At 44.5% G+C, this 26,865-nt stretch overlaps 1 protein-coding gene across 1 annotated transcript in view; it reads right to left on the bottom strand.

Annotated features, from left to right (window-relative positions):
- Positions 1-26,865, bottom strand: part of LOC126136259 (opsin, ultraviolet-sensitive-like) — a 185,807-nt gene that overhangs the window by 42,857 nt on the left and 116,085 nt on the right. The window contains exon 3 of the mRNA XM_049915205.1: positions 7,698-7,978. Coding sequence (XP_049771162.1) covers positions 7,698-7,978 — 281 coding nt within the window. The remainder of the gene's footprint in view (positions 1-7,697; positions 7,979-26,865) is intronic.

The following is a 26,865-nucleotide window of genomic DNA, read 5'->3' as shown; positions in this document are numbered from 1 at the left end:
TCATTAATTTCAGATATTCGTTGAGACGGGAGTGCTTGCTAACATAAGCTTCAGAAGGACGGGTCTGCGTGAGGAGATTGAGAGAAAGGAGGAGCTACAAGATAGGTGGCATAAAGGGAAGCGGAAAATATGCGGGTCTGAGGAGGATGGAAGAGGACATGAGAGCAGGGAGAATTACCATGCCAAAAATCTGCCTTTGCAAGAACACAATGATAGTAACCATGATGACAATGATGATGATACGATGTAAAGTAAATAAAACTGAACTGTCATAATATTGTACACTCCTGGAAATGGAAAAAAGAACACATTGACACCGGTGTGTCAGACCCACCATACTTGCTCCGGACACTGCGAGAGGGCTGTACAAGCAATGATCACACGCACGGCACAGCGGACACACCAGGAACCGCGGTGTTGGCCGTCGAATGGCGCTAGCTGCGCAGCATTTGTGCACCGCCGCCGTCAGTGTCAGCCAGTTTGCCGTGGCATACGGAGCTCCATCGCAGTCTTTACAACTGGTAGCATGCCGCGACAGCGTGGACGTGAACCGTATGTGCAGTTGACGGACTTTGAGCGAGGGCGTATAGTGGGCATGCGGGAGGCCGGGTGGACGTACCGCCGAATTGCTCAACACGTGGGGCGTGAGGTCTCCACAGTACATCGATGTTGTCGCCAGTGGTCGGCGGAAGGTGCACGTGCCCGTCGACCTGGGACCGGACCGCAGCGACGCACGGATGCACGCCAAGACCGTAGGATCCTACGCAGTGCCGTAGGGGACCGCACCGCCACTTCCCAGCAAATTAGGGACACTGTTGCTCCTGGGGTATCGGCGAGGACCATTCGCAACCGTCTCCATGAAGCTGGGCTACGGTCCCGCACACCGTTAGGCCGTCTTCCGCTCACGCCCCAACATCGTGCAGCCCGCCTCCAGTGGTGTCGCGACAGTCGTGAATGGAGGGACGAATGGAGACGTGTCGTCTTCAGCGTTGAGAGTCGCTTCTGCCTTGGTGCCAATGATGGTCGTATGCGTGTTTGGCGCCGTGCAGGTGAGCGCCACAATCAGGACTGCATACGACCGAGGCACACAGGGCCAACACCCGGCATCATGGTGTGGGGAGCGATCTCCTACACTGGCCGTACACCACTGGTGATCGTCGAGGGAACACTGAATAGTGCACGGTACATCCAAACCGTCATCGAACCTATCGTTCTACCATTCCTAGACCGGCAAGGGAACTTGCTGTTCCAACAGGACAATGCACGTCCGCATGTATCCCGTGCCACCCAACGTGCTCTAGAAGGTGTAAGTCAACTACCCTGGCCAGCAAGATCTCCGGATCCGTCCCCCATTGAGCATGTTTGGGACTGGATGAAGCGTCTTCTCACGCGGTCTGCACGTCCAGCACGAACGCTGGTCCAACTGAGGCGCCAGGTGGAAATGGCATGGCAAGCTGTTCCACAGGACTACATCCAGCATCTCTACGATCGTCTCCATGGGAGAATAGCAGCCTGCATTGCTGCGAAAGGTGGATATACACTGTAGTAGTGCCGACATTGTGCATGCTCTGTTGCCTGTGTCTATGTGCCTGTGGTTCTGTCAGTGTGATCATGTGATGTATCTGACCCCAGGAATGTGTCAATAAAGTTTCCCCTTCCTGGGACAATGAATTCACGGTGTTCTTATTTCAATTTCCAGGAGTGTATATCACATTCGACGGTGAATATATAGAGAGACACTCATGCTGTCAGAGTGTCTCAGGGCTGCAGATTGATCTGTCGAAGTAATAACTGAAACTTTACGAGTCTTCGTGCCATGTTATTTTTATGTGCATGCTCACCTCTGTCCATTAATTTCAGATATTCGTTGATACGGGAGTGCTTGCCAACATAAGCTTCAGAAGGACTGGTCTGCGTGAGGAGATTGAGAGAAAGGAGGAGCTACAAGATAGGTGGCATAAAGGGAAGCGGAAAATATGCGGGTCTGAGGAGGATGGCAGAGGACATGAGAGCAGGGAGAATTACCATGCCAAAAATCTGCCTTTGCAAGAACACAATGATAGTAACCATGATGACAATGATGATGATGCGATGTAAAGTAAATAAAACTGAACTGTCATAATTTTGTATGTGAAGATGATCCAGGAAGATCGAAACATGTCAAGTATTACAAAATGTGCAACTGAGACTGAAAAATGAATGATATGAAGGGAAGCAAAGTCACGCTAGTACGGGGAGTAAAGCACTGATTTTGCTCCTAGCTGTTTGGTCAAGGTCAATCCAGCAGAGTTCCGGAGAATATGCTGTGAGCTGTTAACAAGGAGATTGAACGGTATACTTAAGTGAAACTTAAATGTTTAAATATCATTCCGAAACTTGGTCAGATTGTTTAAAAGACTATGAAAATTTTACGCATTGGGAAATTTGGAAATTTGTGGTAACTTGCTATGAAGAGACCAAACTGCTAAGGTCATCGGTCTCTAGGATTACATTCTAGTTAATCTAACTTAAACTAACTGACGCTAAGGACAACACACACACACACACACACACTCATGCCCGGGGGTAACCGCCCGAATCGTGGCAAGGCGCCTCAGACCGCAAGGCTACCCCGCGCCGCTGTTAAATATTGTCAGTCTCTACATGGCTCACTAATTAGTTACTTCAAAAATCCGCTTCCTGCAAAACATGTAAGAGGAACACAATAGAAATTCATATCTTTGGAATTAAATGCAGTTTGTCACGAAAACACATGGTAGGAGTTTACCTTTTGAATTATTCCATATTTTGCGAAATATTGGAAGCGCATAATAGTAAAGTTACAAAGTTCATTTGTGGTGACGTTTATCACGCAAAACTATGACAGAAGTTCCCATGAAGGTAAATTACCTACTTTTTGAGTTATTAAGAAAGAAACCAAGTCATGTATCAAAATTTCGTAAAACGAGTTAGATTACCTAGTCTCTGTTATTAAGCTACAAAGCTAAAAAGATTGCACTGTATTTTATATACGTAATAAATAAGCTGTACCAGTTTTGAAGGTAATAAGGTAATTGTTAAAAGGTACAGACACAAAAAGAGACAGTTCAGAGGCCGCCATATACCAATTTTTCCGTGTGAAAAATTGTAGAGTTCAAATTTTAAGAGTAATCGGGCTAAGGATTTTATAGAACATAAATAATGTACAGATTTATTTGTAGAAAAATTGGAATCGTTGTATGTCTTCAACTAAAAACGATATAAATAATTTTAGAGTCATAACGGTTGCTGGCTGAACACAGTTGCCAACGCTACATGCAGTTTTGGAACAAGTGTTCCCTTCGTCGTCCGCACCGAGCATACATAAGTAACGAGGAGTCTGCATCTGGGAGGTTATTCGATCGTTGTAAGTCTTATGGGAATGTGCTACGCTCCACTCCGAATATGTTCGCGACCTGGAAAACCAATGTTTCGTTGTCCGTATTCTGTGTTCCGACCACTATATAATAGAAAGCCTCGTGGCAATCGTGGGAGATCATTCTCTACATTTAAGGCACAATTTTCATGAATGGGAACAAACAATAGAAATAGTCTCCGAACTGCTTCGAGTGCCGAGTGTGACAGACGAGCTTTAGTGATTCTCATACTTATTCTTGTGCGTGCAAGCATTCATCGTAAGATATTGTTTGACTAAACGACAATAGGCTTTTATTTATCGTCTCGGTTCCTGACTCTTTTGCATTGTTCTTTGAGAGCTACAACATTTTATTTCAGTTTACGCGTGCTGGCAAGTGGATGAGTGGAATGAAGACTAGGGACAGTACATTCTCCATCGCTTTTTGGCTACCTGCACAAATAACTTTCAGGCCCTTGTGTATCTCAAGACAACCAAAAATTTCAACTTATAAATTAGAGAGCAAGCACCATGATATTTTACCAACTGCCCCACAAAAATATTGCAATTATATATGCAATGACTGTTCTTTCAGTCATGTCTGAAACAACAGACAACACGTTGATCCTGCGGCCACTACGAATGAAGACGCAAAGGAATTAAAGACGTTATCTGTCATTGGACATTGATTTATATCAATGGGGAAGTTGAAAATTTTTGCCACACTGGGATTCAAACCCGGATCTCCTGCTTACTAGGCAGATGTGCAGTGGCACTACATCAGTAATGTGTGGTGTAAGTTGAGAATTTGGGTCTGGCGGGAGGTAGGCTAGGGGAATCATTGTGTTTGTGGTGACCAGTGTGTCCGGGTGGTGTAGCGCGTGATAGGTCTTATTTTGGTTTAGCCATAAAGTATATGTCACTTAATAACCATCTGAACTCTATGCGGGGCAAAGATGCAATATAAACATGCCCCCGCTAAGAATGTACGAAAAAGAAAGATGAATATATATCTTTATCCTAATGTTTCCTCGAGCCGATGTCAAATTTTTCACTTTCCATCTATCTATGTCTTCCTGTCCATGATTCTGGGTGGACATACTGAGTGTATGTCAGACAATATATTTCTATGTAAAAGATTTTGTAATATAGCTTCTGGAGAGCGAGGCAGTTCCTTTCATTTCTAAATTGCTTCATCCTGAAAAATGATACATGGATAAACCTTAGCCTGTACACTTCGGAAAACGACATTATTTATGTCTGTATTTCACTGCATTCTTGGAACTGGACGGTGAACCCTTTCCTTCAAGAAAGAAGAGGTAAATATCACTCTGTTCAAAGGCGAGTTAATTTATCAATCAATTTAGACTGTTACAGCAGTAATCGTAGCGACAGACTGTGGAGATGCGAAGTTAGACATATTAATTGCTGCTGGTGAAAATTTACGCCAGCCACACACCTCGAAACAATCCACATATTTGCACTTCTTTACGGCGCCAGTACTTAAGCACCAGTATAAGTGATCAGTGCACCTACGTTGGAAGCAGGAGACTTGGAGTTCAATCCCGCTCGAGCACACATTTTCAACTTTCACCATTGATATAAATCAATGCCCACTGGCAGTTAATGTCTTTAACACTTCCGGTGCTGGTGTTGCAGATAGCTGTCATTACGCGTGGACTGGATGAAATACGTGGTTTTTTGGAAGTTATAACACGAGTGTACAAATATGTAATTGCAAATTCAAAACGTTTTTGGCTTTATTGGAGTTCCACTTTAAATATACATATTTTGACAATGATAGTGTTAAATATGAATCCAGAAGTTAAATCTCAATTTAATAGCAAGTATCATATTAAAATTATTGAAAATGAGCTCTGGTATTCAAATATATAGCCTGATAAGCAAACAAGTGGTCTTTATGCTTAAATTTCTTATTCAGCCCATTCAAATATAAAGAACCGCTCAAAACAAAATTTAGCTTTCATAGTGGAGCACAATGTGACAGAAATTGAAACATGGAAAGATACGTGACCAATATTAAGCTTACTGGAATAGTACACTTGGAACTGTTCCCTGATTTACCTGCAGGAAAATCCTTCGTAACAAAACAATCGGTAAAAATATTACGATGAACGTGTAATCTGAAGCGTCATCAAATATTTTGTTCCCTTCATCTGCAGACTCATCATAAACTTTGTAAATAGTTTGCCCCAGACCTTTCTCCTCCTCACTGTACATTCTGAACACAAAATCAACTCAAAACCACAGAAAACTCACGAAACAAAGGGAACTTGGACATCAGCTAATCCCTACGAAAGAAGAGACGACAAAGAAGGTTTCAAAACCGACGAATTTTTTCTGTGATACCGGTAGTACTGTGTTGTTGTGGTCTTCAGTCCAGAGACTGGTTTGATGCAGCTCTCCATGCTGCTCTATCCTGTGCAAGCTTCTCCATCTCCAAGTAACTACTGCAACCTACATCCTGCTGAATATGCTTAGTGTATTCATCTCTTGGTCTCCCTCTACGATTTTTACTCTCCACGCTGCCCTTCAGTACTAAATTGGTGATCCCTTGATGCCTCAGAACATGTCCTACCAACTAATCCCTCCTCATAGTCAAGTTGAGCGACAAGTTCCTCTTCTCCCAAATTCTATTCAGTACCTCCTCATTAGTAACGTGATCTACCTATATAATCTTCAGCAGTCTTCTGTAGCACCACATTTCGAAAGTTTCTATTCTCTTCTTGTCTAAAATATTTATCGTCCATGTTTCACTTTCATACATGGCTATACTTCGATACAAATACTTTCAGAAACGACTTCCTGACACTTAAATCTACACTTGATGTTAACAAATTTCTCTTCTTGAGAAACACTTTCCTTGCCACTACATTTTATATCCTCTCTACTTCGGCCATCATCAATTATTTTGCTCCCCAAATAGACTCATCTACTACTTTAAGTGCCTCATCTCCTAATCTAATTCCCTCAGCATCACCCGACTTAATTCGACTACATTCCATTATCCTCGTTTTGCTTTTGTTGATGTTCATCTCATATCCTCCTTTCAAGACACTGTCCATTCCGTTCAGCTGCTCTTCCAGGTCCTTTGCAGTATCTGACAAAATTCAAAATTGCAATGTCATCGGCGAACCTCAAAGTTTTTATTTCTTCTCCATGGATTTTAATTCCTACTCAAAATTTTTCTTTTGTTTCCTTTACTGCTTGCTCAATATACAGATTGAATAACGTTGGGGACAGGCTACAACCCTGTCTCACTCCCTTCCCAACCAGTGCCTCACTTTCGTGCCCTTCGACTCTTATAACTACCATCTGGTTTCTGTAAAAATAATAAATAGCTTTTCGCTCCCTATATTTGACCCCTGCCACCTTCAGAATTTGAAAGAGAATATTCGACTCAACATTGTCAAAAGCTTTCTCTAAGTCTGTCTTCTAAGATAAGTCGTAGGGTCAGTATTACCTCAGGTGTTACAACATTCCTACGGGATGGAAACTGATCTTCCCCGACGTCGCCTTCTACCAGTTTCTCCATTCATCTGTAAAGAATTCGCGCTCTGCTGTTCGTAGTAGCTTACTCGAGCTCCAGTTTTTTTTTTCATTCCTAAACCTACTCCTGCAATACGCCTATTTCGTTTTGTATTTATAACCCTGTATTCACATGACCACCGAACTTCACTAATTCCCTCTATACCTAACTTTAACCTATCCACTTCCGTTTTTAAATTTTCTAATCCGTCTGCCCGATTAATGATCTGACATTCCACGCGCCGATACATAGAAAGCCAGTTTTGTTTCTCCTGATAACGCGGACCTGCCGAGTAGTCCCCACCCGGAGATCCGAATGGGAGACTATTTTACCTCCGGAATATATTACCCATAATCATTTAACCATACAGTGAAGCTGCATGCACTCAGGAAAAATTATGGCTGTAGTTTCCCCTTGATTTCAACCGTTCGCAGTACCAGCACAGCAAGGCCGCTTTGGTTAATGTTACAAGGCCAGATCAATCAATCATCCAGACTGTTGTCTCTGCAACTACTGAAAAGGCTGCTGCCGCTCTTCAGGAACCACACGTTTGTCTCGCCGGTGAACATGTTGGCTATAGTTAAGAATACTTTCTGTGCATGAAATTACGTGCCCTTCTGCCTAGTATCATTTTCTGACAACCTTGTTTCGATATCTCGAATCACTTTCGTTGATTCACCCCATATATGAGAGAGAGAGAGAGATTGAGAGAGACATATACAACAGCAACACGCAGAGGAGCAGATGGCCCGGTTAGAACGGAGTGTTGCGCACCTGCAGGTAGTCGAAGCTGCAGGAGGTGAGGAAGCCCTCGGGCACGTACCGGCCGGCCCACGCGGCGCCGGTGAGGGGCGGCGCCGCCCACACGGCGCCGTACAGCCAGGCGGCGCAGACGCCGACCCTTGCGCGCGCCCTGGGGGAGCGCCAGAGGCCGCTGCGGCCGCGCCCCCGCAGCGGGTGCACGATCACGCAGTAGCGGTCCACCGCGATCGCCGTGAGCGTGGCGATCGACACCGTGCCCGTCAGGCCTCCCACGAAGCCGTACACCTGGCACCCTGCCGGCACGACCACAGGTAAGAACAACAAGCTGTGTGTCACAAGTCCCCACTGTCAAGGGTCACGTGCTGTAAGCAAAGCAAGTGTCGCCCTACTATATAGGCACAAACACTCACACACACGCACACACACAGCATATTCGAAACTTCTTGAAAAATCGTGGGTATATATATATATATATATCCAGGAGATTGTGAGGTTTTTCCACTCATATATATTTATAGACTTCTTCAAAAATACTGAAACTATAGATATTGATAATTCAATGAATTACCAAGAAATAACAATATCTTTAGAAAAATTACATAACAGACCAACATTCTTTATTACAATAATAGTAATAATTTATTTATTTTTAGCACTATATATATATATATATATATATATATATATATATATATATATATATATATATATATATATGAGGTTTTCCACTCATATACACTCCTGGAAATGGAAAAAAGAACACATTGACACCGGTGTGTCAGACCCACCATACTTGCTCCGGACAATACGAGAGGGCTGTACAAGCAATGATCACACGCACGGCACAGTGGACACACCAGGAACCGCGGTGTTGGCCGTCGAATGGCGCTAGCTGCGCAGCATTTGTGCACCGCCGCCGTCAGTGTCAGCCAGTTTGCCGTGGCATACGGAGCTCCATCGCAGTCTTTAACACTGGTAGCATGCCGCGACAGCGTGGACGTGAACCGTATGTACAGTTGACGGACTTTGAGCGAGGGCGTATAGTGGGCATGCGGGAGGCCGGGTGGACGTACCGCCGAATTGCTCAACACCTGGGGCGTGAGGTCTCCACAGTACATCGATGTTGTCGCCAGTGGTCGGCGGAAGGTGCACGTGCCCGTCGACCTGGGACCGGACCGCAGCGACGCACGGATGCACGCCAAGACCGTAGGATCCTACGCAGTGCCGTAGGGGACCGCACCGCCACTTCCCAGCAAATTAGGGACACTGTTGCTCCTGGGGTATCGGCGAGGACCATTCGCAACCGTCTCCATGAAGCTGGGCTACGGTCCCGCACACCGTTAGGCCGTCTTCCGCTCACGCCCCAACATCGTGCAGCCCGCCTCCAGTGGTGTTGCGACAGGCGTGAATGGAGGGACGAATGGAGACGTGTCGTCTTCAGCGATGAGAGTCGCTTCTGCCTTGGTGCCAATGATGGTCGTATGCGTGTTTGGCGCCGTGCAGGTGAGCGCCACAATCAGGACTGCATACGACCGAGGCACACAGGGCCAACACTCGGCATCATGCTGTGGGGAGCTATCTCCTACACTGGCCGTACACCACTGGTGATCGTCGAGGGGACACTGAATAGTGCATGGTACATCCAAACCGTCATCGAACCCATCGTTCTACCATTCCTAGACCGGCAAGGGAACTTGCTGTTCCAACAGGACAATGCACGTCCGCATGTATCCCGTGCCACCCAACGTGCTCTAGAAGGTGTAAGTCAAGTACCCTGGCCAGCAAGATCTCCGGATCTGTCCCCCATTGAGCATGTTTGGGACTGGATGAAGCGTCGTCTCACGCGGTCTGCACGTCCAGCACGAACGCTGGTCCAACTGAGGCGCCAGGTGGAAATGGCATGGCAAGCCGTTCCACAGGACTACATCCAGCATCTCTACGATCGTCTGCATGGGAGAATAGCAGCCTGCATTGCTGCGAAAGGTGGATATACACTGTACTAGTGCCGACATTGTGCATGCTCTGTTGCCTGTGTCTATGTGCCTGTGGTTCTGTCAGTGTGATCATGTGATGTATCTGACCCCAGGAATGTGTCAATAAAGTTTCCCCTTCCTGGGACAATGAATTCACGGTGTTCTTATTTCAATTTCCAGGAGTATATATATACATATATATATATATACATATATATATTGCGCGCGTAGTTTGGTGATGATCTTGTGCTCAGCATGATCGTGTGCTCAGCCGTCACTTTCGTCATGCTTGGCCTCCCAGATTCCCAGACCTCAGTCCGTGCGGTTATTGGCTTTGGTGTTATCTGGAGTCGCAAGTGTATCGTGATCGACCAACATCTCTAGGGATGCTGAAAGACAACATCCATCGCTAATGCCTCACCATAACTCCAGACATGCTTTACAGTACTGTTCACAACATTGTTCCTCGACTACAGCTATTGTTGAGGAATGATGGTGGACATATTGAGCATTTCCTGTAAAGAACATCATCTTTGCTTTGTCTTACTTTGTTATGCTAATTATTGCTATTCTGATCAGGTGAAACACCATCAGTCGGACATTTTTTGAACTTTTGTATTTTTTTTGGTTCTAATAAAACCCCATGTCATTCCAGGCATGTGTGTATGTGTGTCAATTTGTACCTCTCTATCTACATTATTCCGTGATTTTTTATATGTACCGTGTGATCAAAAAGTCAGTATAAATTTGAAAACTGAATAAATCACGGAATAATGTAGATAGAGGGGTACAAATTGACACACATACACACATGCTTGGAATGACATGGGGCTTATTAGAACCACAAAAAAAAAGATACAAAAGTTCAAAAAATGTCCGACAGATGGTGTTTCATCTGATTAGAATAGCAATAATTAGCATAACAAAGTAAGACAAAGCAAAGATGATGTTCTTTAGAGGAAATGCTCAATATGTCCACCATCATTCCTCAACAATAGCTGTAGTCGAGGAATAATGGTGTGAACAGCACTGTAAAGCATGTCCGGAGTTATGGTCAGGCATTGGCGTCCGATGTTGTCTTTCAGCATCCCTAGAGATGTCAGTCGATCGCGATACACTTGCGACTTCAAGTAGCCCCAAAGCCAATAACCGCACGGACTGAGGTCTGGGGACCTGGGAGGACAAGCATGACAAAAGTGGCGGCTGAGCACACGATCATCACCAAACGACGCGCGCAAGAGATCTTTCACGCGTCTAGCAACACTTTTTTTTAAATTTCCATTAAAGCCCCATGTCATTCCAAGCATTTGTGTCAATTTTTACCTCTCTATCTACATTATTCTGTGGTTTATTAAGTTTTCAAATTTATACTGACTTTTAGATCACCCGGTAGTTTCCAGTCTGCTCTTTGTATATACACAAAAATAGCAGAGTGGAAATTCCTTGCAAACCCCTGGATTGATTTCAATTAAATTTGGTACAGAAACAGCAGCCTCACTAGTATCAGCATTGTGTCGTTTATGACTTCCTAGCTCCAATAGGAGCGGAGATACAGACAAATACATGTCTTTTCTAGCCCCTGGGAAACAAGCTCACGTAAACAGGTGGGTTGTGGGGGATAGTATTGGCCTAGCTTACTGCCAGCCTTTGCAGTGTAGTCTACACATCAGGAGCAAAAACTAAGTTTCCAGCCCCCAATGTGTAAGCTGCCCTGCATTACAGGCTTGTGTGGTAGTAGTGCCAGCATGCTATATTGACCTCCTTTGCAGGGGCTTCATGTGCAGAAAGGCATGGCTTAGCAGAGATGTGGGATGGGGGGAAGATGGTAGAGGGGAAGGATGAGGTAGGCAGAGAAAAGGGTGGGAGGATATGGACAGAGGGAGTTGAGAAGGGTATGGACAGAGGGAGGGGGGAAGGAAGTGGTTGGAGAGAGGATTAGAGGAGATGGACAAATAGAGGGGAGGAGGAGATGGAGAGACACTTTGGGGAGGAGGAGATGTACATATAGAGAGTTGGGAGGATGAGGCAGGCAAGTAACTGGAAGGGAGGAACAGGTGAACACTGAGATGCAGGAGGAGGAGATGTCTGCAGTAGTCATGTCGAACACTTATGCATATGAAGCTTCAGGGAAAAGGCAATAAACAATATACAGAGAATTCACTATTATAGGTACAAACGAATGAGGCGACTAGAGACGAACGTAACAAGCAAATAATACTAATGAACTCGGGTCCAGTCGTTTCCCTGATCCGATTTATTACAAAGTGGTACATGAACACCTTTTAACAGAATCCCCAAGGATCCAAACTACCCACAAACTCATGGCAAGAAATCACGGTATTATGCTAAAAAAGCAACTCTCATAAAATTAGATTGTATGAAAGTATCACCAGCTTCATCCTCTGACACTAAGAAAATTATGTACTCTCAAATATAAAAGCTCATCTGGATTTGATGGTATTTCTGACAGAATACGAAATATTTCTTCCACATAACAAGCCAGTTGTTAGTAACTCATCACTAACGCAATGCATTTTTCCAGAGATATTAAAATGAATCCCTCTATAAGAAACGTGATGGGAGAGATGTCAATAACAACCGACCTGTCTCTCGCTATTGACAGCATTTTCCAATATTTTTGAGAATGTGATGTATTCTAGAATAGTATCTCACCTGAGCAACAACAATATCCTGAGCAAAACAGAGTCTGGATTTGAGAGGAGTTGCTCCACTGAAAATGACATGTACGTTTCACTAACCAAATTTTGCGTGTATTAAATAAGATAATAACGCTGGTTAGTATTTTCTGTGACCCATTTAAGACATCTGATTGTGTGAATCACAATATTCTCCTAGATAAACTTAAGTTGTATAGTACTGATGGTGTAAGCAGCCAATTGATAATGTCACATCTAAACAAAAGAATGTAGAAATACGTACTTAGCAATTCAGCCAATGTAATCTGGTGAGATTCTTCTGACAGGGGAGAAATCACATATACAGTTCCCAAAGACTCTGCTATTTTTCCTCTTACAAGTAAGATACCTTGAGTCTAACATACAACAAGCAGAATTAGTTCATTTTCGAGATGACTCTAGTACTGTAATCAATCCAAGCATGCATACAGAAACAGAATAAATGGTCAGAAATGTGCTTAAAGATGTCATTGACTGGTTTTCTGCGAACGGTCTCACTCTCAATACTTTAAAAAAGATACAACATATTCGGTTCTGCACATCTAGGGATACTGCACCAGTGAAAAGTGTAACATATGGTGAACGAATAATGATTAGGGGGTAAACTTCATAAATTTTAGGTGCCTCACTGATGAGAATTTAAACTGGAAAAATCACATTTTGGAACTCTAAAACAACATAGTTCAGCCACATTTGCACTTAGAATCGTTGAAAAATCTAGGAGAGAGAGATAAATGAATAAGTTGACTTATTTTGCATATTTTCCTTCAGTAATGTCACATAGGATAATGTTCTAGGCTAATTAATCTTCAAGACTTAATTGCTCAAAAACGTGCTCTGCCACGATCGCCTTGCAGCCAGGAGTTGGGCATTCTGATTACTGTTTAACAGTATATTTATTCCCTTATAAAGTTTGTTGTAAGTAATCTGCTGTATTTCAAAAAGAACAACGATGTCCATAGTTGCAATACCAGAAGGAAAAATAACATTCATCGTTCCACAATAAAGTTGTTTTTACACAAAAAGTGGAGTACAATGTTGCATCTAAATTTTTTGATCACTTACCCAGTGATATAAAATTTCTGACAGACACTGCACTAAAATTTTAAACGTTCAGGATGGTCCATATTTACAGATTAATTTGTGATATAAATGTAAAGTGACTCATTCTACCTTATAACCATTTATTATGCAAACGATCCGCAGAACATCAAACAAATAAACTAACTAACATAGTTACCATTCATGTGAAAGCAGGTTTCAGGTACATCTCCTCATCCATGCCCACAAACATCCAAAAATTCCAGGTGTGTTCCGAATGCATTGCAACCAACTCACAAAGGGTTGTCATTGTTCATAAGCACTATCAGCAGGCCTGTAATACATCATCATCATCGTCAGTGTTCTGCCAAAAGGCAGGTTTTCACATGGTGGTTCTCCAGGCTGATAGGTCTTCTGCCATCCTCTTCAGGACTGCATAATTTCCTCTTCCCTTTATGTTGTCAATCATCTTGTATCTCCTTCTTCCTCTCAGTCTTCTCCCAGTCCTTCCAAAGCATCTGCTAGCAAGCACTTCCTTCTCAATGAATGTCCACTCCCTTCTCAATGAATGTATCAACCAGTTCTTTTTCCTTTCTCTTATAACCTTCAGCAGACATCTTCTCTCACCAACCCTTTTCAATTCTCTTTCATTACTCACTCTTTCCATCCAGCTTATCCTCTCCATTCTCCTCCACATCCACATCTCAAATGCTTCTAACCTTTCTTCGTTCTATCGTCTCAGCGTCCATGTTTCTGCCCCGTATAGCGCTACACTACAGACAAAACATTTGCCAAGCCTTTTCCTTAGAACTTTAATTTGTCACATAACAGTCTCCTCTTTCTGTTGAATGCCTCCTTCGCTATGGCGATTCGAGTTTTCACCTACTGGTGACATCTTAATTCTTCAGTTATTGTGATTCGAAGATTTTTAAATGCACGTACTTGGCTAATGGTAGCTTGCCCTATTTTAATTCTGGACAGCCTGCGTCTTGTGCTGATGACCATACTCTTTGTTTTTGCTGTGTTTATTTGCATCCCATATTCCACCCATTGCCGGTCGGAGTGGCCGTGCGGTTCTGGGCGCTACAGTCTGGAGCCGAGCTACCGCTACGGTCGCAGGTTCGAATCCTGCCTCGGGCATGGATGTGTGTGATGTCCTTAGGTTAGTTAGATTTAATTAGTTCTAAGTTCTAGGCGACTGATGACCTCAGAAGTTAAGTCGCATAGTGCTCAGAGCCATTTGAACCATTCCACCCATTCAGATCTTTCAGCATGTTATTCACTGTCCGCTCACTTTCTGCCACTAATACCATGTCATCAGAAAATCTTATACGTTCTATTTTCTTTCCACCAATAAATATTCATCTTTTCCCATGTAAGCCTTTTGCAATAATCTCTTCAAGATTTGCGTTAAACAACAGTGGCGAAAGGCAACAACCTCGTCTAACACCTCGTCCAATGCTGCTTCCTTCTGACATTTCATTTCCAATCCTTATCATTACTTTCTGGTGTAATTGTAGGTTCTGTATCAGTCGTCATTCTTTACAATCTACTACTTTCCTCTTCAAAATATCCATCAGCTTGTTCCTTTTCTAAATCTATAAAATCAGCAAAGACTTCTCTACCTTTTTCCATATATGTTCCCCCTATAGTTCTTAAAAGGCCAATAGCATCTCTGGTTCCTTTTCCTATTCTATATCCGAACTGCTCCTCTGAAATCCCTCTATCCAGCTTGCCATATAGCCTTCTATTCAACATTCTCAGCAACACTTTAGCTGCATGAGAAATTAGACTGATGGTCCTACGTTCTTCACATTTTTTAGTGTTTCTTTTTTTCTCAATTGGTATCATAACTGTTGCAAGGAAGTCCCCAGCCCATTCCCCTTTGTCATATATCTCATTACAGATGTCGACTACTTCTTTTTCTGCCTTGCTTCCCAGACTCTTCAACAGTTCTGCTGGCAAATAATCAGTTCCAAATGCCCTCCTGTTCTTCATCCCCCTCAGCGCCTTTTCTACTTCTGCTTCCAAGATGGTGAATCCCTTTCAATCTTCCAGCACATATTGTTCCTCTTCGACCTTAATTTCGCTTTGTATTGTATCTCCCTTACACAGACATTCAATATATTCTTGCCATCTGTTCAAAACCTCCTGTGGTTCTTCTGCTAGAGTACCATACACTCTTTCTACACTCCTGGAAATGGAAAAAAGAACACATTGACACCGGTGTGTCAGACCCACCATACTTGCTCCGGACACTGCGAGAGGGCTGTACAAGCAATGATCACACGCACGGCACAGCGGACACACCAGGAACCGCGGTGTTGGCCGTCGAATGGCGCTAGCTGCGCAGCATTTGTGCACCGCCGCCGTCAGTGTCAGCCAGTTTGCCGTGGCATATGGAGCTCCATCGCAGTCTTTAACACTGGTAGCATGCCGCGACAGCGTGGACGTGAACCGTATGTGCAGTTGACGGAATTTGAGCGAGGGCGTATAGTGGGCATGCGGGAGGCCGGGTGGACGTACCGCCGAATTGCTCAACACCTGGGGCGTGAGGTCTCCATAGTACATCGATGTTGTCGCCAGTGGTCGGCGGAAGGTGCACGTGCCCGTCGACCTGGGACCGGACCGCAGCGACGCACGGATGCACGCCAAGACCGTAGGATCCTACGCAGTGCCGTAGGGGACCGCACCGCCACTTCCCAGCAAATTAGGGACACTGTTGCTCCTGGGGTATCGGCGAGGACTATTCGCAACCGTCTCCATGAAGCTGGGCTACGGTCCCGCACACCGTTAGGCCGTCTTCCGCTCACGCCCCAACATCGTGCAGCCCGCCTCCAGTGGTGTCGCGACAGGCGTGAATGGAGGGACGAATGGAGACGTGTCATCTTCAGCGATGAGAGTCGCTTCTGCCTTGGTGCCAATGATGGCCGTATGCGTGTTTGGCGCCGTGCAGGTGAGCGCCACAATCAGGACTGCATACGACCGAGGCACACAGGGCCAACACCCGGCATCCTGGTGTGGGGAGCGATCTCCTACACTGGCCGTACACCACTGGTGATCGTCGAGGGGACACTGAATAGTGCACGGTACATCCAAACCGTCATCGAACCCATCGTTCTACCATTCCTAGACCAGCAAGGGAACTTGCTGTTCCAACAGGACAATGCACGTCCGCATGTATCCCGTGCCACCCAACGTGCTCTAGAAGGTGTAAGTCAACTACCCTGGCCAGCAAGATCTCCGGATCTGTCCCCCATTGAGCATGTTTGGGACTGGATGAAGCGTCGTCTCACGCGGTCTGCACGTCCAGCACGAACGCTGGTCCAACTGAGGCGCCAGGTGGAAATGGCATGGCAAGCCGTTCCACAGGACTACATCCAGCATCTCTACGATCGTCTCCATGGGAGAATAGCAGCCTGCATTGCTGCGAAAGGTGGATATACACTGTACTAGTGCCGACATTGTGCATGCTCTGTTGCCTGTGTATATGTGCCTGTGGTTCTGTCAGTGTGATCATGTGATGTATCTGACCCCAGGAATGTGTCAATAAAGTTTCCCCTTCCTGGGACAATGAATTCACGGTGTTCTTATTTCAAGTTCCAGGAGTGTATTTCCATGTTATTCCTCTTTCTTTTACGTTAAAAAACTATCCCACTAGCCAGTCTATACATAATTTCATACTTTCTCTCTTTCTCCATTTTCTCTATTTCGTCGCATTTCATTTTCATCAATTTTTCCCTTGCTTCTTCAGTTCTATTCTTAATTCATTATTCAGTTTCCTGTAACTCTTTTGCCTTCTTCAGTTTCTACATTTTTCCACTTTCTCGGCTCTTCCATCTTTTCGACATAGTTTCTGTTATCCATTCTTTCCTGGTACTTTGGGATACTCTGATTCCTACTACTTCTTTGGCAGAGTCCATGAGTCCTTCTTTCATTTTTATCTATTTGTCATTAACACTTTCACCAACACTACCTGTTTCCCATTTTACCATAAATCTGTTTTGCAAACCTGATGCCTTTCCTACCTGTGTGAGTCTTTCACTACCTAGTAGTGGGAGGAATACAAGTGAAGTTGAAAAAAGTCTGGAGAGGTAAAGCAGAAGAAAGACTAAACATAGAAAGGCCTGTAATACAACAAAGCTTTTAAAAATCCCCATCTACAAAAAACCAATGGGACCAAGTCAGGGTACCCAGGAGGCCATGGTATTGGAGAGTCACGATTGACGCACTTGTTGTAGAATATATGTGCTATGTACTCCCAAACATCCACAGGAATGTCGGCTAGTGCAGTGCCATGCATGTACCACATACATATCCTTTCACTGAGCGTAATATCATCAAAATAGTCGATTAGCGTATGTTGCAGGAAATTATGTTACACACGATCAGTAAGTCGGCCATGTAGGAAATTAGTCTATATTGAGGAAACTACAAGTTTACAGAGCTATTTTTATTAAAATTATTTGCTTGTTACATTGTCCTCTACTTGCCCCCTTTCGTTGAAATGAGTAACAGATAAACTGTTTGTATTACTGAAAGCTCATTTTAACTGATTATGTGGACAAACCGTCTAGCAATAATTACATCTGAGTATGCCCTGATGCAGAAACAACGATCTTATAACTATTATTAAACAGTTTGTTCAGCCTGCAATCACAGCTACTGCCGTCTCCATAACCATGCCAGACAGAAAAGTACAAAAGAATTATAGAGAGAAAGCAACATGCCAAATTCAGCCAAAGTGCGAGACACGCCAGTTTAATGTGTCACTCCAGGCAGATCAAAGTACACAAAAGACAGCAGGTAAGTCATTAAACATTTGAATGTGGTGACCTCGAGTCGTGTGGTCGCAACACGCCTGCAGGCTAGTTTTCCCTCTAGTCATGCAGGTTGCACAAGGTAGCCTACTCGCCAGGTGGAACGAGACCGTTAGCAAGTAGAGCGCCTCACAACAGAGGTCGCCAGCATAACAGAAACTGCGTTAAACTCCAGACGTCAAGTGCAACAAACAGTGTGCAGTTTCATATCACTGCGCCAAAAAGGATACGAGCTGTGATCCGTGGCTTAAAAGGCACTCCATCGCAGCCCACCTGCTGAGAAGAATCGATCTTTTCGTCATAGGAATCGCCGTGCACGCTGGCGATGAGTTCGATGGGAAATCAGCAGCCTAGCAAGAATGCAAGACACTGCCCTGGAGTAGTCTCTCTAAACAGAACACTCTCACAGGCTGGGACCATGCGTACAACGATCACAGGAGGGTATTTGTCCTTGTTGTATAGGTCAGTGTTTTGGACATTTGTACCATATTGCAGTTCCCGTATTGTTCAGAAGTTCTGATGCTATGTACCTTCAGACATACATGCATGTCTAAAGGAACAAGCACTGCAGCGACAACAGCCGTCATGAAATAGATGCATGCATGTCCGCAGGAACATTGCATCGTACTTCTGAAGAACACAAGGTCAGCAATATACAGGGTGTCCCAAAAAGAATGACCCGATTTTTAACTTGTAATAATATTGAGACAAATGTCACTGTTTCAGTACAGCGCTAGATGTAATCGACATGGTCTAGAGTTTCAGAAAAAAATCCGCTAGATGTCACTAGGAGCGCTGACCTGGAACGTGCAGCCAGTCTCGCGCAATACGGCGTCCGCGCAACAGAAGGCGTATTGTGTTATTGAATGTAGTCGTACTCAGTCAGTGATCGTAGTTCAGCAGGCGTTTCATATTCGATTTCGTGCTAAACCACCATCGCCAAAGAACATTCGACGGTGGTATAAACAGTCTGAAGAACCAGGGTGCCTCTGTAAAGGCAACAGTCCTGGACGGACACCCGTTCCTGAACAAACAGTGGGACAAATCCGGCGAGCATTTGAGCGGAGCCCCCGCAAGTCTACGCGTCGTGCTAGCCGAGAACTTAAGTTACCGCGCGTGACAGTGTGGTGTGTGTTATGGGTCATTTAGCCGTCAAACCATACCGATTATAACTGGTACAAGCTCTTCGAGATACTGACAAAGTGAAGCGAGTGGACTTTAGCATTGTTATTCTAGAGGACATGGAAGATGACACTTTTATGTCACAGTTGATATTAAGCGATGAGGTAACTTTCCATATTAGCAGTAAGGTTCACCGTCATAATGTGCTTATATGGGGGATCGAAAATCCTCATGAAACAATTGAACACGAACGTGATTCACCAAAAGTGAAGGTTTTTTGGGCTGTTTCGAAAAACAAGGTTTATGGACCCTACTTTTTTGAGGAAGTAACTGTAACAGGACAATCATAACTTGCAGTGCTATGGAATTGGTTATTGCCACAACTTGACTCTGACAATTTCATCTATCAGCAAGATGGAGCACCACCGGACCGGCACAACAACGTGCGCAGTTTCCTTAATGCCAACGTGCCTCAACGTTGGATAAGGCGTACAGGACCACGAGACCAGGCTTTACACTCTTGGCCTCCTAGGTCCCCTGACTTAACACCATGTGATCTCTTCCTGTGGAGATATGTTAAACAATGTGTTTACATTCCTCCCCTACCTCGTGACATTGATGAACTAAAAACCAGAATATCAGCTGCTGTAGCTTTAGTGACAGAAGACACCTTGCGCTCAGTTTGGGATGAATTCTGCTATCGGCTAGATGAGGTCCTTGCAGCCAATGGAGGACATATTGAAAATTTATGATGGATTTTAACAAACTTCTGTCTTTTCTGAGTAATTTAGTATGCAATTTGTTGGTGTTAGGCCCTTCTTCCTAATAAATAATTCTATTTGAAATCGGGTCATTCTTTTTGGGACACCCTGTATAGTAGTATTTATGCACCGACACCGGACAAGCGACTTTAAATATGTATTCGACTGGCGACACAGTGAAGCTGCAACAACGAATTAGTAGAGTGTGTTCCAACGACTCACTGTGTCCTCAGTTTTGGTTTCTTCACAAAGCAAGCAAAGGGTACACGAAGAATGTAATGTGCTCTATATGCAGTAGTATATAGAGTACATGGCTGAAACATGGCCTATTACCAAGAAACAGGCGAGTGCACTGGGAAAGTAATGAATTTAGATAAGAACAAATACCCATTAGATGAGAACAAATACCCATTATTTGCAAGCGAAACATGTTGAAATAACACTTGGCAGACAACTTCTACAACCACAACATGAGCGCTTATCATCAGAATATAAATGTAATTCAAGAAAAAATATTCCTTGAACGGAAGAAGGACAATAGGTATGTTCATAATAAAGTTAAAATTTTTTAATAAAATCTTATAATACTCGAGACGTCAACGATCGTGCCGAGGTGGATACACCGGATTCCGACAGAGCGCCGAAGTTAGCACTGTCAGGCCTGGCCAATACTCGGATGGCTGACCGCCCAGGTACGCCTAGTGCTGTTGACAGTTTTCCCTTTGCTTTTAGGGTACATGGCACACTGTGCTACTTGTGTTGACCTGGTTCTGGGGGCGCTTGTGTACCGTTAGGTTGTGTACGACTAAAGCGTCCACTTGTGATGATTGTACTGTGGCGGTGGAACCAATCGACTTGAGAAGAGTGTAATACACTACTGGCCATTAAAATTGCTACACGACGAAGATGATGTGCTACAGACGCGAAATTTAACCGACAGGAAGAAAATGCTGTGATATGCAAATGATTAGCTTTTCAGAGCTTTCACACAAGGTTGGCGCCGGTGGCGACACCTACAACGTGCTGACATGAGGAAAGTTTCCAACCAATTTCTCATACACAAACAGCAATTGACCGGCGTTGCCCGGTGAAACGTTGTCGTGATGACTCGTGTAAGGAGGAGAAATGCGTACCATCACGTTTCCGACTTTGATAAAGGTCGGATTGTAGCTTATCGCGATTGCGGTTTATCGTATCGCGACATTACTGCTCGCGTTGGTCGAGATCCAATGACTGTTAGCAGAATATGGAATCGGTGGGTTCAGGAGGGTAATACGGAACGCCGTGCTGGATCCCAACGGCCTCGTATCACTAGCAGTCGTGATGACAGGCGTCTTATCCGCATGGCTGTAACGGATCGTGCACCCACGTCTCGATCCCTGAGTCAACAGATGGGGACATTTGCAAGACAACAACCATCTGCACGAACAGTTCGACGAGGTTTGCAGCAGCATGGACTATCAGCGCGGAGACCACGGCTGCGGTTACCCTTGACGCTGCATCACAGACAGGAGCACCCGCGATGGTGTACTCAACGACGAACCTGGGTGCACGAATGGCAAAATGTCATTTTTTCGGATGAATCCAGGTTCTGTTTACAGCATCATGATGGTCGCATCCGTGTTTGGCACCATCGCGGTGAACGCACATTGGAAGCATGTATTCGTCATCTCCATACTGGGATATCGCCCGGCGTGATGGTATGGGGTGCCATTGGTTACACGTCTCGGTCACCTCTTCTTCGCATTGACGGCACTTTGAACAGTGGACATTACATTTCAGATGTGTTACGACCCGTGGCTCTACCCTTCATTCTATCCCTGCGAAACCCTACATTTCAGCAAGATAATGCACAACCGCATGTTGCAGGTCTTGTACGGGCCTTTCTGGATACAGAAAATGTTCGACTGCTGCCCCGGTCAGCACTTTCTCAGGATCTCTCACCAACTGAAAACGTCTGGCCAATGGTGGCCGAGTAACTGGCTCGTCACAATACGCCAGTCACTACTCTTGATGAACTGTGGTATCGTGTTGAAGCTGCATGGGCAGCTGTACCTGTAGACGCCATCCGAGCTCTGTTTGACTCAATGCCCAGGCGTATCAAGGCCGTTATTACGGCCAGAGGTGGTTGTTCCGGGTACTGATTTTTCAGGATCTATGCACCCAAATTACGTGAAAATGTAATCACATGTCAGTTCTAGTATAATATATTTGTCCAATGAATACCCATTTATCATCTGCATTTCTTCTAGTTGTAGCAATTTTAATGGCCAATAGTGTATTAATTCAAGTTATGCATTGTGTATATTAACACTGATTATGGTGGTAAAAATTTCATCGTTGGTTCGAAGGAATGATTAAAATTTGATTAGGTAGTTAACTCATGTTTTAAAAGGCCACTCTGCACTCATGGGACGCACTTCTCGCTCCATTCTTGTATATTTAAGAAGGGTTAAGCCGATCGGTCTAAGGCGTCTTGTCACGGTCGGCGCGGCATATTACTTTAAGTTAGATTAAGTAGTGTGTAAGCTTAGGGACCGATGACCTCAGCAGTTTGGTCCCATAGGGCCTTACCGCAAATTTACAAAATTTAAGAAGGGTTATGAAATACACTGTGCAGTCACAGTCAATGTGACCACCGTTAAAAGCCTGAATGATCATCTTTTCCAGAGCGGACCGTTGCGACACGTGCAAGAAGAGAGGCAGTGAGGTTCTGGAAGGAACCGACAAGGATACGGAGCCATACCGACTCGAGTGTCGTGGTCAGTTGCGATTGGTTTCTCCGTTGAGAATTCACGGCGCGTATAGCCCAATCGAGGTGGTCCCACAGATTATCGACTGGATTTAAATCCGGGGAGTTTGGTGGCCTGGGGAGTACGCCAAACTCATCTACATCTACGTGGTTACTCTGCAATTCACACTTAAGTGCCTGACACAGGGTTCATTGAACCATTTTCATACTACTTCTCCACCATTCCACTCTCGAATGGCGCGTGGGAAAAAGGAACACCTAAATATTTCCGTTAGAGCTCTGATTTCTCTTATTTTATTATGATGATCATTTCTCTTTACGTGGGTGGGCGTCAACAAAATATTTACGCATTAGGAAGAGATAGTTGGTGATTGAAATTTCGTAAATAGATCTCGCTGCAAAGAAAACCGCCTTTGTCTCAGTGACTGCCACTCCAACTCGCGTATCATATCAGTGACACTTTCACCCCTATTGAGCGATAACACGAAACGGCCTGCCCTTCTTTGCACTTCTTCGATGTACTCCGTCAATCCCACCTGTTAAGGATCCCACATCGCGCAGCAATATTCCAGCAGAGGACAGACAAATGCAATGTAGGCTGTCTCTTTAGTGGGTTTGTCGCATCTTCTAAGTGTTCTGCCAACAAAGCGCAGTCTTTGTTTCTTTTAGTATCCATGTGGATGACCTCACACTTTTATTTGTTTAGTGCCAATTGCCACTTTTCGCACCATACAGAAATTCTATCTAGAGCATTTTGTAATTGGAATAGATCGTCTGATGATTTTACTAGACGGTAAATTACTGCATCATCTGCAAACAATCTAAGGCGGCTGCTCAGATTATCGTCTAGATCATTCATATAAATCAGGAACAGCAGAGGGCCTATCACACTACCTTGCGGAACGCCAGATATCACTTCTATTCTACTCCATGATTTACCATCTGTCACTACGAACTGTGACGTCTCTGAGAGGAAATGACGAATCCAGTCACACAACTGAGACGATACTCCATATGCACGCAATTTGATTAATAGTCGCTTGTGAGGAACGGTATCAAAAACCTTCTGGAAATCTAGGAATATGGAATCGATCTGAGATCCCTTGTCGACGGCACTCATTACTTCATGTGAATAATGAGCTAGCTGTGTCGCACAAGAACGATATTTTCTGAATCCGTGTTGGCCATGTACCAATAAGTCATTTTCTTCAAGGTTCAAATGGCTCTGAGCACTATGGGACTCCACTGCTGTGGTCATAAGTCCCCTAGAACTTAGAACTACTTAAACCTAACTAACCTAAGGACAGCACACAACACCCGGCCATCACGAGGCAGAGAAAATCCCTGACCCCGCCGGGAATCGAACCCGGGAACCCGGGCGTGGGAAGCGAGAACGCTACCGCACGACCACGAGATGCGGGCTTTCTTCAAGGTGATTCACAATGTTCGAGTACAGTATATGCTCCAAAATCCTACTGCAAATTGAGGTCAGTGGTATGGGTCTGTAATTCAATGGGTTACTCCCATTTCCTTTCTTGAATATTGGTGTGACCTGTGTACTTCCCAGTCTTTAGGAACAGACCTTTCGTCAAGGCGGCGGTTGTATATGATTGCTAAGAAAGGCACTATTGTGTCTGCATACTCTGAGAGGAACCTGATTGGTATACCATCTGGACCGGAAGACTTGCCTTTCTTAAGTGGTTTGAATTGTTTCGCAACACTTAAGATACCTACTGTTATGTCACACATGCTAACAGCTGTTCTGGTTTCGAATTCTGGAATATTTACTTCGTCTTCTTTCGTGAAGGAATTACTGAAAACTGTATTTGTAACTCCGCTTTAGTGGCACCAGCATCGGTAACATTTCCATCGATATCGCGCAGTGACGCATTGACTGTTTTTTTTTTTTTTTTTTTTTTTTTTTTTTTTTTTTTTTTTTTTTTGCCACTGGTGTACTTTACATACGACCAGAATCTCTTTGGGTTTTCTACCATATTTTGATTTTCGAACCACAGACGAACACTGCGAATAGTGTGACACTTTGCATTGTCCTGATAAATGGCATCGTACCGAGGATAAACAACCGGATCTAGGAGTGGACAGCATCTCAAAGGATAGATGCTCACTTGTGTCGATCCATTGTGCCTTCCATAATAACGAGATCACCCAGGGAATGCCACAAAAACATTCCCCAGACTCCTTGTTTGCCTTCAGATGTTTCACCGTACACGCCTACGTTGATTTGTCCAATGGAGCATAAGACATCCATCTTCTGACAAGGCCCGTGTCGCCGTTCAGTGGACGTCCATTTGCGGTAGTGGTGTGTAAATTTCACCAGGGCATGCTTTAACCATGGCAGCACGCGGACAGTTCCCAAACGTAGCCGTTTCGGAAATACTTTCACGCTCGCCGCAAAATCCAATGATCACGCTCTTTTGGACATCAGATAAACAGCTCCGTTTCCACATTTCAACAACGACTGCACTGTTTTCCGCGTCCCCCAACGTTGTTTATATACCCTCCACTGCTAGTGCTGCCACCAGTCGACTGTGAGAAGTTACTGCACGTTGACGTCGAACATAGGCAGTGGTCACATCGTTGTGATTGGACCGTGTACATCATTAGAAAAAACCTACGCCAGCTCTCCAATTGTCGTCAATGTTTCCTTCCTTTCTAATGTCAAGCTATCGTAAAAGTTAATTAAGATGGCTATTCGGAAAGTGAGGAACGATTGGTCGCGAAATGGAAACCACTGTGAAAATGCGACGAGGCTTTTCACAGGCGTTTTCGGCAGTGTCTCTAGTATGAACGTCGATCGCATCAAGACGCTCTTTTCAGTTGAGAGCGCACTGTGAGCAAGTTAAGGTGCCTAGAACAACAGTGTCTCCTGCCACGTAGGAGGGCCCACTGAGAGGCTTCGCCTTAATGAATGCAGCCCACCTAACACAACTGCCACGCACTTCCTTCTTCATGGCAGTTCTCAGCCGCACTCTGCAGGGGCAGTGAAGATGCTCCTAGAGCTTTTTCGATGGGAAGTGTTCGATCAGCCTCAACACAGCCCTAATTGGCTCGTCCTGTGTATCAGCTCTGTTCACATGAAACGCTGGATGCGAAGACAGCACTTGGGCGGAGGCTACGTGCTATAGACCAGCATAGAGAATTATCGGAAAACACAGGCGGCCGCCTTCTATGACGATGGTGTTGGAAATTCGGTATAACGCTCCGACAAATGTCTAAGTCGGAGCGGCGACTATGTAGAGAAGTACCTGGAAGGTGTAGCTAAATGTGCAAAGGAAACAGTTTTGATTTTCACTCTGGTTTCCATTTCGCGATCGATCGTTCCTTACTTTCCGAACATCCCTCGTTACAGCGTTTACTTAAAATTTTGTTATAAAACGGAGTTTGGTGATCCGATGCTCATGGTCGTATTTTTAAGGAAACAAGATAATTAAACGGTAAATATTAACGACCACGTTACAGAGCGCAACTTTAATCGTAAGCAGCTTAGACCGAAAGAAAACAGATTTTAAAATGTGGGGCTTCAGAAGATTGCTGCATATTCAATCGCCAAATCGAATTAACAAATGTGCAGGCAGTGATTTAAATCGGGAAAAAAGAAATTTTTGGCACAGTTTGATTAATAGGGGGGGGGGGGGAGTCGGCTATATGACACGTCTTGAGGGGTCAAGAAAGAGTCAGTTTTGTTATGGAGGGAAGTGTGGGAGGTAAAAATTGTAGAGGGAGGCCAAGACTTGAATACAAGGAGCAGGTTGAAATGGACGCAGGTTTTCAGTAGTTATGCAGAAAGATGGAGAGGCTCGCAGAGGACAGGCTAGTGTGGAGAGCTGCATCAAACTAGACTTTGGACTAAACAACAACAGCAACAGCAACAACATTAAACAACTTCTCCAGACCAATATCCTTAACATTGGTTTGTTGCAGAATCCTTGAACATATTCTCAGTTCGAGTATAATAAATTTCCTAGAGAAGGAAAAGCTTATGTGCACATATCAG

The sequence above is a fragment of the Schistocerca cancellata genome, chromosome 1, assembly GCF_023864275.1.
Source record: "Schistocerca cancellata isolate TAMUIC-IGC-003103 chromosome 1, iqSchCanc2.1, whole genome shotgun sequence".
Lineage (NCBI taxonomy): Eukaryota > Metazoa > Arthropoda > Insecta > Orthoptera > Acrididae > Schistocerca > Schistocerca cancellata.
This window is presented reverse-complemented; position numbering and strand designations above follow the sequence as displayed.